The sequence below is a fragment of the Eurytemora carolleeae genome, unplaced genomic scaffold (assembly GCF_000591075.1).
Source record: "Eurytemora carolleeae unplaced genomic scaffold, Eaff_2.0 scaffold93, whole genome shotgun sequence".
In the NCBI taxonomy this organism is placed as follows: domain Eukaryota; kingdom Metazoa; phylum Arthropoda; class Copepoda; order Calanoida; family Temoridae; genus Eurytemora; species Eurytemora carolleeae.
The window spans coordinates 161,345-174,431 of NW_019396929.1; the positions used below are offsets into that span (position 1 = coordinate 161,345).

The 13,087-nt window shown below is 33.3% G+C and overlaps 1 protein-coding gene and 2 long non-coding RNA genes across 3 annotated transcripts in view; 1 reads left to right on the forward strand and 2 right to left on the reverse strand.

The window, feature by feature from the left end:
• The first annotated feature begins 428 nt into the window (after positions 1-428).
• The window catches only part of LOC111710212 (C-type lectin domain family 4 member M), a 15,659-nt gene continuing 3,000 nt past the window's right edge, over positions 429-13,087 (forward strand). The window contains exons 1-7 of the mRNA XM_023484274.1: positions 429-452; positions 911-1,093; positions 1,221-1,300; positions 1,436-1,700; positions 6,582-6,663; positions 10,995-11,059; positions 11,629-11,697. Of these exons, the coding sequence (XP_023340042.1) occupies positions 429-452; positions 911-1,093; positions 1,221-1,300; positions 1,436-1,700; positions 6,582-6,663; positions 10,995-11,059; positions 11,629-11,697 (768 nt within the window). The remainder of the gene's footprint in view (positions 453-910; positions 1,094-1,220; positions 1,301-1,435; positions 1,701-6,581; positions 6,664-10,994; positions 11,060-11,628; positions 11,698-13,087) is intronic.
• On the reverse strand, positions 6,671-7,631 carry LOC111710237 (uncharacterized). Its single transcript, XR_002767019.1, has 4 exons — positions 7,463-7,631; positions 7,326-7,369; positions 7,154-7,235; positions 6,671-7,039 (listed from the first exon to the last, which is right to left on the reverse strand). It is a non-coding gene; the product is annotated as an uncharacterized LOC111710237 (long non-coding RNA).
• LOC111710236 (uncharacterized) lies at positions 9,334-9,760 on the reverse strand. Its single transcript, XR_002767018.1, has 3 exons — positions 9,672-9,760; positions 9,491-9,558; positions 9,334-9,345 (listed from the first exon to the last, which is right to left on the reverse strand). It is a non-coding gene; the product is annotated as an uncharacterized LOC111710236 (long non-coding RNA).

Here is a 13,087-nt window from a genome sequence, read left to right on the forward strand (position 1 = left end):
TGAACAATTTTTCAAGTTTTAAAGATATGACTGAACATTTCTTATTCATTATTTATAAATAAAGCCGTTTAATTTTCTTCCCAGCTCTTTTAGTAATAATATGATAAATCTACTGTCGTTTGATCGATTGATGGAATTTGCACTGAGCTGGGAACTCTTGTATTGTGGATATCGAGATCAATGCCTGCTCTTGATCTCTTGTTAATCTGCTGATAAGTTTAATCTGTATTCAATATCCCGCATGGTAATGGTACCCGGATCACGCACCTCTGCCACTTTAGTAAAAGTAAATTTGCAACCTATAGAAAGCATAAAGTCTGACCGCGTCAACCTTGTTGCACCGGCTAGTCCTGTCCTCGTCCATAGATCTAGGTACAGTACAAACTGGGACCGGTAAGGTTGACCCGGCTCGGAAATTCAAATGCACTATGGCTGCCCGTGGGAAAGGATATGTGAAATGAAGCATTGATCCTCAAATTAAAATGGCCAACACAAAAGTTCCCAACTCTGATTTGATATATTCCAATCTCTATCAATTGACATCTCCGAGACACTGCTAAATAGAGATTGTTTGTTGGTAAGGAGCTGGAGTGAACCTGGTGGATAAAGATGGAAATATTCCTCTTCATTTAGCAATCCAATATACTTTAGAAAACTACTCTCCTACCCTGGAAAAAGTAACAAAAAATCATGATATTTTTTTTGGAAAGTTCAACCCTTATGCAGTTTTTTCTTTTACTTCAGAATTTGGTCGGAATCCTTCTTACATATTCGAGTAGTTTCATCAATAGACAAAACCATCAGGTAGTTTATTGTTCTTTGATAAAATAAAAATTCGGTTGATTCTAGACTTGATTTCTGATCAGTAACATGCATTATTTTATTATAATTAATGCATTTAACTCTTAAGGGTGTATCTCCCAAGAATCTGATAGATCAGCTGAATCAGCTGAAGGCCCCGGCGCACGTGGAGAAATCACCGGAACTTGTTGAGTCAGATAGCGACGATCAAGTGTACTCTGACAAAAAATGGCGGGAAAAGTTGCAGTACGAATGTGATTACGAATTTGAATCAAATCTAGGAAAATATGAGGTGAAATTCTAAATTAAGAAGAAAGGCTTTTCATTCTAGAATGTCAGATATTCAAGCTGGGTCATAATTTAAATTTTGCAGTCAAATTGAAGAAGCTGTTCCATGTATTAAAAAAGAATATTTTTAGGACGAAGATCGTTATTACAGCTGCAATGCCGAATCCTATGACAGTTGGGCGGATAGAATATATAGTGCATTTTCTTCAAGGTAAAAATTAAACATTTACTCAAGCTAGGAGTCATGCTTTTTTTTTCTCCCTGGTATTTTACCAATGTTGAGCATGTACTGATTATTGTTAATCTATTTGTATTACTATTTTTAAAGTGTTTTAACAATGTTTAGACAAAAAAGTTTGTATGCAAGCAACTACAAGAAAAAAGCCAAAAAACCAGTGCCTGCAAATACAGAGGAAAGAAAGCGTACGCTAAAGCTTGAGCAGGACCTGACGCAAAGCAAGGAAAACGCAGCAAAATTACGAGAACGACGCAAGCTGGTTAGAATCCAAGAAATGTATCGGAAACTGTTTGAAAGTTTAGAAGAGATAACTGTAAATGATATTCCCTACGAAGGGATGGAGCCGCCCGAAATACTAGACATTATGATACAGGTAAAATTTTTCACTTTTTGTTCAAGATATGTTCATTGTAAATGTTATTTATTATCTGCTTCAGAAGAAGTTTTTGCTAATCTTACTCATTTTCCAAAAAAAACACATTACATTAAGTATTAAAATATTTTAAAGTTGAAGAAAAGACAAGATTGTCTAAACTAACACGCAAAAATTCGATAGGAACGGAAAACCAGAAATATTTATTTCCCATACATTTCAAAATGCTGAATTTGCTTTTGGGCCTCGGGGAAAGGATTTAAAAGAGATAACCAACATTAACAACGGATTGGCGTCTGGTTTATGATTTTTCTACATCTCAAATCATATTTTTCAGGACAGACCAAGGACCTGTTAAGACAATCTCTAGCTTCTTGATTTGATTTGATTTGATTTGATTTGATTTGATTTGATTTGATTTGATTTGATTTGATTTGATTTGATTTGATTTGATTTGATTTATTTTCTTCTATTAGTTCAAATATTGTCTGGCTTGATTTATACAGACATTTTTACTTTAGGTATGGAATTTCTTCTGTCTGATTTTTCATTCCAAATCTTATTCTTATTCCATTACTTAGTCATTTAACAGCTCATAATAAGAAGATTTTACCTTTGCCACAATTTAAACTCAAACTTTCTAATTCCTATAGTTTTGCAACTTGATGTAGTAAACCTTTGATATTTCAAACATATATTATATGATACTATACAATTCATAGTTTGAAATATCTAAGGTCTACGACATTGTGTTGCAAAGATATAGGCACTAGAATAACAGAGTTTGTGGCAAAGATTAAATTCCTTTTGCCTTCAAATGATCGTTCTGTTCAGACCCTGGTCATTACTGAAGTCGTATTCTTTGTGGGTTACCCTGTAAAATAAAAATAATATCGATTCGTTGGTGAAAGTTGAATACTCAGAAACTTGGTTCTCGAGTTATGATCGGGGATCTGGAGGAAGTTATGAATAAGGAATATTGATTGAAATAAGATTTTTTTACTTCGGGTATAAAATCTCATGAACTCCCCCCACCTCCTCCCGCGGGGTGATTTTTGAAGAGGTTAAACTGTAAATATCGAGGCTGGAGCAAACCTTTATAACTTTTATGTTCCAAATGTATAAGTTTTTCAAGACCTGCTTTTTTAGGCATAGTTTTTTAATTATTGAAAATTGGCGACATATGTCCAGTGTTTGAATTAAACAGTGTGTTGGAGGGTCTTATTTTGCTTTTAAATTCTTGTTTATCTTTAATTTGTTAAATTTGAGGACAATTGTTTGTTGTTTTGCTTTTAAATTCTTATCTATTTTCTAAGAAAAATCAATCAATATAATTGTTCAGGTTAAAACTATTGCGCAAGCTTTAACTAGTTTTGCCAAGTAATATAACTATCAAATACACAGTTTTTTTTAATGATGACAGTAAAGATCAACCTCCTGTTCATTATTTGATGTAGATTATCATGTTTATTATTTATTTATGTTTTAATTTTCTGATCAAGAGTGTAGAGAATGTTCATCCTATAATAGGTTTACAGCGCGCTTTAGGTCACATTTTTACTTTAAATTATACTTCTAATTCGTAATAATAACTAATTTCGAGATGGATTTCCAAAAAGTTTAAAAATCTAATTGTTGACATTTTATGAGGTGCCACAAAAATGTTGGGCCTGATCAGCTTTGCTGTTTTGACGCTTTCTCGATACAAAAAAATAAAACAACAGGCATCAAAATAAATATTATATAGTTGGTAAGCTTATTAGTTATATAGTATATATATGTATTGCGGAAAATGATATAAAAAATATTTTCAAAATGGTGTCGATTTAAAAAATCCAATTTCTACTAAACTTTTACACCCTTCGTAAATTGAGTCCCAAAACGTGATATAAAATAAGTATGTATAATTTATATATTTTTCTAGGTTAAATGTCTCATTAATAACTGTTGTGTCACCTCCCTGTAATAACATTAACATTAATTACATAATTATTTGATTTATTACAAGTTAGCCTACCCGAGGTTTGATTGTCTATTAGGTTAATTGTGTGCAGGGTTTACGGAACAGTTTTCTTTCTGATTTATCTTTTTGATTAATGCTTTTGTCAAGACTTAATTAATTATTAATATATTTCTTTTCATTGACATTGTAGTTTTTATGCTAATGTATAGTTACGATTATAGTTTAGCGGGAGGGGAGGGGGGACATTTTGCCCCTGGCCCCTTTCCTCATAATCCCCAGTCCACTGTAACTTTTTGTAGATGTGTTTAAACCTCAGTAAATTTTACATGAAAATATTTTGTCCATATCAAAAAAGTATTTTCAAAGTTTCATTAAGCTTTCTATGATAGTTAAGGGTTTTGCTTTAAAATAGACTAAATAAATTGGACATTAGGAGTGTTATTTAACCCAATCAGAGTCCCCAGGCATTATACTTCCTCAAAGCCTTATTTTAACTATACCAGACTAAATTTACTTTTAGACCTTCTTTCAGTCATAGAATTTCAAAATTGTACAGCTCTTTGGAAAGCCTAAAACAAAAGCAAGAAGATTGCACAATTGTTGCAAATGTATTATGCTCATTAAGGTTTTAAGAATTTTGCAAATGTTTTTAAATATTTGAATTCGCTGAGGTTTTTAAAAATTTATAATTTGTTGCAATTTGCACAATTGTGTTTTTGCACATTTTTTGCTTAATTACTAGATTTCGCAATAAATATTTGGATTTTTGCAAAATTGCCATTTTTTTCTGCAGATTATTAAAGTAGAGTCTTCGGGCTTTCCAAAAACGTGTAGTAATTCGAGCTGACCGGACATGTCTTTGAGCTCCTGGATTTAACTGACCGACAACACAACATCTGGTTGATAAATTCACATGCTCCATACTAAGTGAAAACACAAACACTCGGATAGCTTATTTAGTGCATTTTTTCAAGTAAAAAAATAATTCTACGAGACTCAAAATTGACATTTGGTCTGATAAGGGATCTAGAAGAACAATTGGAGAAGTTGGAAAATTCAAAAGAAAGTGAAGGGTCCCAATGGAGTAAAGTGCAAGGAAAGGATAGAAAGGCAAAGATGAAAGTTAAGGGAGGGATTGTTTATGCAAAGATAGATCCTACGGATCTAAATTCTGTTCGTTCTCTCATTGTTCAGGCTATCACAGTCTTAGTTGACCAGCAGGATATACTAAGAGAACACAAAGTAAGAATTGATGATCTAGTAAGGCAAAGTAGAGCACAAGGTGACCTTCTTGATGAGATTCAACAACGCTCCATGAAGGGAAACCTCATAATTTCAAATATAAACCTTGCTTGATGAAACTTCAGGAGAAGCCTAAACAGGAGAAAGTTACTTCACAGCTTATGCCTGTCAGTTGATCAAAACTAAATATAATTTCATTGTTCCAGAAAATAACATACAAGCATGTCACTATCTACCTAACAATACCATCCTGGTTAGGTTCTGGAACCGAAAGGAAGGGACAGCCTGGGATCACCTCACGACTGAGATCAAGAAGGGAGGGAAGAAGTAGTTTGGTCATGTCAATTTTCACCTTACAAACAAGAGAAGCAGCCTAATGTATCATCTCAGATCCATGAGGAGAGAAGGTAAAATCAGGAAACTATTCTCTAAGGAGAATGGGCAATTAGGTCTTAAAGTGTCTGATTCAAGTGAAAAGAAAGTCATATGCTTTATGCCTGACCAGAAATACGTAAATGGGCAATTAGGTCTGTCTGATTCAAGTGAAAAGAAAGTGATAAGTTTTATGCCTGACCAGAAATACGTAGAACAGATAATGAATACATAATTGTTGAAGATACTGACAAAATGCATATGAATGTTGATTTAGATGGATACAGATGAAAGAGTGATTCTGTGAATTTGTGTAGAAGAACATTGGATTGGATTGGATTTAAAATAATTTATATCTATGAATGGATTCAAGAAATTCGTGGAATTAGTCGAAATGAAGGAGCAATGTGCATTCAAAATTATAGTCACCTTTTTAACATTAAGTTTTAGAACTTGAATATGCCTTAAAAATATATATTCTTACGTAAATTCCAAAAATTGAGAAGTATTAGGATTTTTTTAAACCTAAATCTACGTACAGGAAAATCCTAAAGTTCATGATTCATGGGATTTTTAAAGGCTTTTTTACATACGCATTTTTATGTTTGTCATATTCGTATTTTTACGGATAAAAAAACATATTTTTACCAAGAAAAAGGTTAGGAAAATATATGGAAAACATGTATTTTTATGTATTCCAACCTAAGAATATTTATAGATACGAATGTTATATCGACGCGAATTGCTGCAAGTAGGTAAAATGAGGTTTGGAAGCTGTGCAGGGGAGGTTGCCTTCCCTCCCTCCCCCCTCCGACCAGGTATTTATAAATAGGAATCCGTCGAAACTTTTTCGACTTATTACCGCCAAACCCCCGACCAGTAAATACATAGGGTTACCAACAAAAGATGAGCCTGTTATCATGACCTTAAACTTAAATTTACAAGGTCCACTTTAATTTTTAACCTTTTTTTAAATACATAAGTTTCTTTTCAAGAGATGAAACAAGGAAACCAATAATAGGTGAAAAAGAATGAAAAAATTATGCACAGTCGTCCTTGAAGTTTCATCCTGTAACCCTGTATTTAAAATTTACAATGGTCAGGACATTTTTTCTTATCAAATTTTTATTTTATTGTTTTTGGTTTTGCAATTCTGAAACAAATGAATCAAAAATTCATGTTGTTTATAAAATGTCTGAAAGATTTTAATTCAAAAAGTTTTTACTAAAATGGATCACTTAAGCTTTTCTAATTATTGTACAAGGAACAATGTAAAATTTTGGAATAAGTAGTTGATAACTCAGAATTTTGTATTCAAGATATTTGAAGATAAAATGAAATTAGCCAGTCTTTTGATAATTATAGGAGTCTTTAAAAACAGTAATGGTAAGAACTTTTTTTTAGGGTTTTATTCTAAACTCTTGTTTTTAATTCCAATCCCTAAAATATCTTATGTCACATAATGAAATATAAGTTTTGCAACTTCTGACCCAAGGGAACTTTTTACTTCACTTTAACTTTCAAATATGTTTAGTGTTATTTCGCCTATAAATGATGTGGGACTTGTGGATTTGCACCCTTAGTTTGTTAATGTATTTTCATTTAACTCTTATCTCTCACTTAATGTGTTGCACATGTCTCAGGGACGTGCTAAAGATTTATTGAACCTCAGAGTAATTGTTCTTTTTATAATTCAAGGTAGTAGTAGGATCATTTTATGTACAACAACCTATAGAGATCAGGATCACTCACACCTAGCGATCTTAAGTTTAAATCTAGATTAAACTTTTTATCATAAAAAAAAATATTTTGACATTTTTCAGGTTCAGGTTATATTTTCTCGGTATAGTTCAAAAGTTTTTTATTAGAAATATACCTGTGTCGGATTTAGAATAAACACGATCCGTGGAGCATAGTATAAATATTTATGCAGGGAGATCTTCCATGCACTTCAGGTTCTAGAAATAAGAATGTTTAAGCGTCTTTTCCTATAGCTGAAAAGTGTGAATATGTTTGGTAAAATTCATTTTATAAATATATATCTGTACCTATTTATTTAAAGCTGAGCTAGATCAGCTGGTTACAAACTACACTACAATAAAGATAAATCAAGGCCTTTAGATTACATATGATTAAGTATGAGTAATAGGAGTAAATATTTTGTTATTTGTAGATTATTAAATACCTTGACATATAAAATCATATTAGGAGGATTATGCGTCCTACTTGTTGAATCTTGCGTCCTTCTCCGTCACGGAACTTCTCTTGGGGTTACCAAGCCGTCTCCTATAATAGTGTATATTTTACAAATGGCATTGCATAGAACAATAAAACTGTACTGATTGTTCTATCTTTATTCAGTGGAGTCTGAAAACTTCTTGATAGATAATAGATAATATGGTGGTAGGCTATTATATCAATATAAAAAAGACAACTTATGATTTTAATTTTCATTTTTGATTTTATTTGATGCTTTTTTAAGGCGTGGATACCCAAACACATTCAAGTCGAGAGATGCAATCAATTAAAAAAGCTTATATTTGATTACTTGTTAACTTTGAATTCGAAAAAAACTTGTCAATAATCAAAACCTAAATAAAAATGTTGTCTTCATTGTTTTTATATGATCGCCTACCACCGTATGTAATCTGAAATTAATTCTAGGAGCATTATAACTTCTTGATATCTATCTGTGCTAATCTATAATTAATTCTAGGAGCAATATAACTTCTTGGTCTATCTGTGTTAATCTATAATTAATTCTAGGAGCAATATGACTTCTTGATCTATCTGTTTAAACTATAATAAATTCTAGGAGCAATATAACTTCTTGATTTATCTGCAGAATATGTATATTATTTTAGGGTCAATAAAACTCTTTTTTTCTATCTATGTAATCTGTGATCAATTCTATGAGCAATACAACTAACTATCTGTGTAATCTATAAATACTTCTATAGGATCAATACAACTTCTCGATCTATCTGCGTAATCTGTATATAACTCTAGGGCCAATACAACTTATTGATCTATCTGTGTAATCTGTGAATAGTTCTAGGAGCAATACAACTTCTAGATCTATCTGTGTAATCTGTAATTAATTCTAAGACCAATACAACTCTTATCTATCTGGTTAATCTGTATTTAATTCTAGGGGCAATACAACTTCTTAATCTATCTGTGTAATCTTTAATTCTAGGAGCAATACAACTTTTTGTTCGATCTGTATAATCTGTAATTAATTCCAGGATCAATACAACTTCTTGTTTGATCTATTTAATCTGTTTTTAATTCTAGGAGAAATACAACTTCCTGATCTATCTTTGTAATCTGTATTTAATTCTAAGAGCAATACAACTTTTTGTTCGATCTATTTAATCTGTAATTAATTCTAGGAACAATACAACTGATTGATCTATCTGTGTAATCTTTATTTAATTCTAGGAGCAATACATCTTCTTGATCTATCTGTGTAATCTGTATTTAATTCTAATAGCCATACATCTTCTTGATCTATCTGTGTAATCTATATTTAATTCTAAGAGCAATACAACTTGCTTGATCTTTCAGTGCATTTTGTAATTAATTCTAGAAGCAATAAAACTTCTTGTTTAATCTGTGCCTTTTGTAATTAGCTCTAGGAGCAATACAAGTTCTTATTCTATCTGTGCATTTTGTAATTAATTCTAGTAGCAATACAACTTATGGTTCGATTTGTGTATTTTGTAATTAATTCTAGGATCAATACAATTTCTTGATCTTTATGTGTAATCTGTAATTAATTCTAGAATCAATACAACTTCTTAATCTATCTGAGTAATTTGTAATTAATTCTAAGAGCAATAAAACTTCTTGAACTATCTGTTTAATCTGTAACTAGTTCTAGGAGTAATACACCTACAACTTCTTGTTCTTTCTTAGTAATCTGTAAATAATTCAAGGATTAATAAAAGTTCTTCATTTATGTGCTCATTTTTACCTATAGGAGACCAGGTAATAACTACAAACATAAGAGCGAGCATGAACTCTTTCTCTTCGGCTCACCTCTATTTGGGACTCAACCGTGAACTGAAAACACAATAAATCAGTCCAGGGTTAATTAATTTTACAATAAAACAGAATTCTAGCCTTTAAAAATAAAACTTTTCCAGGTAAAACATTCAATTTTATATAACAAATACTTAATTTTTAATAAAGAGAAAAATTCACTTACAATGTTGATTTGTCCGGAGGTTTGTAGCCTTTAGTGTTTAGAATGCACCACAGTCTCGGGTACAAGAACTAAATATGAGCTTTATAGAGTTGAGTTGAGATCTTTATGTGTATCTTCAAATATCCTTCTCAAGTTTTAACTTTCTCACAGAGATCACAAGAAGTGTGATTGAGACTAGTACCTGTATTTGATCTAGAGGAGCTTAGATCAGGGAAACAGAGTAATCATTCCATCGGAGATACCATAGAACAAGGAAACAACCAAGCCAAGGTTGTAGGAGGTCTGGTACCTAGAGATGGAGACGTCTCTAGGATACTACCAGAGGAAGCGTAGAGGATTATGCAAGCGTCCCAAAGACACAGGAACTCTCGGACTCCGTTGAGACTGGAGTCTTGTATACGCAGAGAATTCATGACCCACCCAAGGCACAGGGGGTCAAGATTATTAGGTGAGAGTAGAGTAGAGCATCTGCATCCCAGAGACCAAGGATGCAGATAGGTTTAGCTCCGCGAGCCAGCGGAGAGAACTGAACCATCTCAGGAAGAGAACTGAACCATCTCAGGAATCAAACACACAGGGGAGACATCTGCATGTTGAAGAGGAGTGGAACTTATCCGCGAGTCAGCGGAGTAAGTCAGGTTACATATCAACGGGACTCAGAGCCAGCCTAGCATAAGAGTTGTTGAAGTGGTTGTGAGAATTCAGGATAATTTGTAAGCTCAACTTTTAATGTTCATAATTAATCACCTGGTTCAGTGCGTGGAGGCATGCACGGAACTTTTGAGGGAGGAATTACAATTATCACAACAAATCTATACATATTATATAAACCATCCGTTAGAAAAGAGTCAAGCAATATGGAGTAAAAGTTTCCATGTGAACATTTAAATCACGGATGATTTATAAACCTGGAGAAAGAGAATGAAACCAAGTGGGAGGGGTACAACTAACCCATCTTGGTCTGAAAGACAAGACCTATTATTAAAACTAAAGTGGCTAGACTTTTAAGCATTTAAAAACTTATCGACAATTCTGTTTTAAGACATGTACGATAGTAGAAAATTAGACTCAATTTCAAGAATATAAAATAGGCTTCAGAAAGGTTTACATCAAAATCTTAGATTGGTAGTTTGAATGGTAAGATAGATAATGGTAGATTCAATGTATTTGTAGAGATTTGTAGGATAAGTTGCTTGAAGATAGGGGTTCTCCGTAGGACAAGCTGGAGAACTTCTCGACTTTGAACACCCTGAACACACATTAGTTTATAAAGATCCACAGATCTTACAATTTATCTGTGAAATCCGTGTTTATTCAAGTATCAATAAAATTCTTAATCTATCTTTTTAATCTGTAATTAATTCTAGAATCAATACAACTTCCTGATCTATATGTGTAATCTGTAATTAATTCTAGGAGCAATTCAACTTCTTGATCTATCTGTGTAATCTGTAATTAATTCTGGAGCAATATAACTTCTTGATCTATCTGTGTTTATTTTAAGGAGATTGTACTCGAGCAGAAGCAAAGCAGATTGAAAACCATTGCTGGATAATGCCTAGCTTTAAGGTCAGTACACATCAATTAAGGGGTGTACATTTTCTGGAAAAATCATTCCCCCCTTATTGAATATTATTGATTTCACCAGGAGTTAGGTAATTTTTATTAGTGCTTTTTTGCTGATTTACAAAAACAGATGATTTTAAAGGGAAAATGATCAGAAATCATGTTCCCATCTCTAGGGCGATTTTTGAAAATATACTCCCCTTCCTCATTTTACCAAAATAATCTTGTTTTATACTTTATTTGAAATTTAAAATTGATTCTGTTAAATGTTACTGCTTTTGACCAAGATACGCTACCATGTAATACAATATTATGTTATATCAACGATCAGAAATCCACATGGTGGGGTACTAAAGTTTGCTGAAAAATCTATTCCCTTTTTTAAAAATCCCCCCATCCTTCATTCCTAAATATTTATAGGGTGTACCAATAAACATGGTAATTGAGTTACAAATTTTAAATCGTGTCTGTAACATTTCTGCAAGATAAAGAGCAAAGTAGAAGTCTGAATTGATTTGATTATTTTTTTTAATCTCTGAAACTATGATTATAAAATAACTGATTTAAAACAGGAGACATGGTCTAAATCTAAAGACTACTGTGCTGGGTGCGGAATGAAGTTAGCATCAGTGCTTACTGAGGTAAAAATTTAGTGGTTTCCATTTATTTCCATTTTCATTGACAAAAATATAAAGGTATTGAATATCAAGACTAGAAAAAAGTTTTTTTATACCAGAATATTTGAATGGATCAAATAGGATTCCTGGCATTTAAATACAATATTATTTCAAACTCTCTTTTATTCACATCAAGGACATCGATTTTGTTGCAAATTTTTAACCATTGAACATGATTTTATAGAACCAGACTGCTTTGAAAAATTGCATCAATTTTCAAGACACGGTCAATACCTTGGCCTTAGATTTTACTCTCACTAACACTTCTTGTAGCCCTAGGCATATTCATTTAAATGTACTGGTTTTAAACTTTTTTTTATGAAGCAGTAGACCTTTTCCCCTACGCTTAAACGTGAGAAGAGAGATCAGGACTGAAAACCAGAAGGTTTGAGATCAGGCACAATCATACTGCTCTCAAATAGATCTCATGCAGACATGCCTGGAGGTCTCTCCTATATTGATACATGAGTATGCTTCTGCAGATTCATCCTCTGTATTTCCGAGTGACCTTACTCCTTTGATCTCTAGTACCGAAGTACTGATTGTAACAGCTTCTGCCAGCTCCTCTTCAGATGAAACCTCATCTACTTATATCTTCTCCAGATAGATCTCTAATGGATCTACCAAGAACCTCTGAATCTCCAGTTTCTCATGCCAGGCCTAACTCCAGGAGAATCAATGAGGAGGGAGAACACCGTCCTCCAGAAATGATTGAGAGACCTGGAGGTCTTCCAGTGATTAAATACTGTCCTCAGACGGATAGACCAGAGCCCATTGCATATACTCTGCCAGGATTGAATGCCTCCCAGAGAAAATGAATGAACTACATGAACTTGGAGAACTTGTGAGAACTTCATCTTCTAAATATTCCAGACTTAAGTGGACAGAAAGCACTAAACCCCCTGCAGCTACAGTGGGTCGTGCAGCTCTTTCTTGCCCCAAGACTTCAGACTCAGATTTGATGGATAATCCATCCCAAGACTCAACTTGTTCCAGTTCGACCTCCGAGTCCAGGACAACTCCAGGAGCACCTAAGACTCAGGACAGAGCAGCAGCCAAACCATCCCTAACTAAGTTATGAATCCTGACCAGGAGCAGCCAGAACCGATGTAGTAGATTCATAGAATCTTCTGTGATCCTAGTTGATATTGAGGATGATGATGGTGGAATCCTGATCACGGCTTACAGAAACCACCAGGCTACAGGACAATGTATAGCTGCATTAGAGAGACAGTTTGAAGCCTTCCATGAACACTCTCTCCTCTACAATTTAGACCTCTTTGCTCCCCAGCCTATTCCTGTTCATGCTCAGGGGATGGTGGAGTTGGCACATTTGATGTGGGGGGGGGGGCCT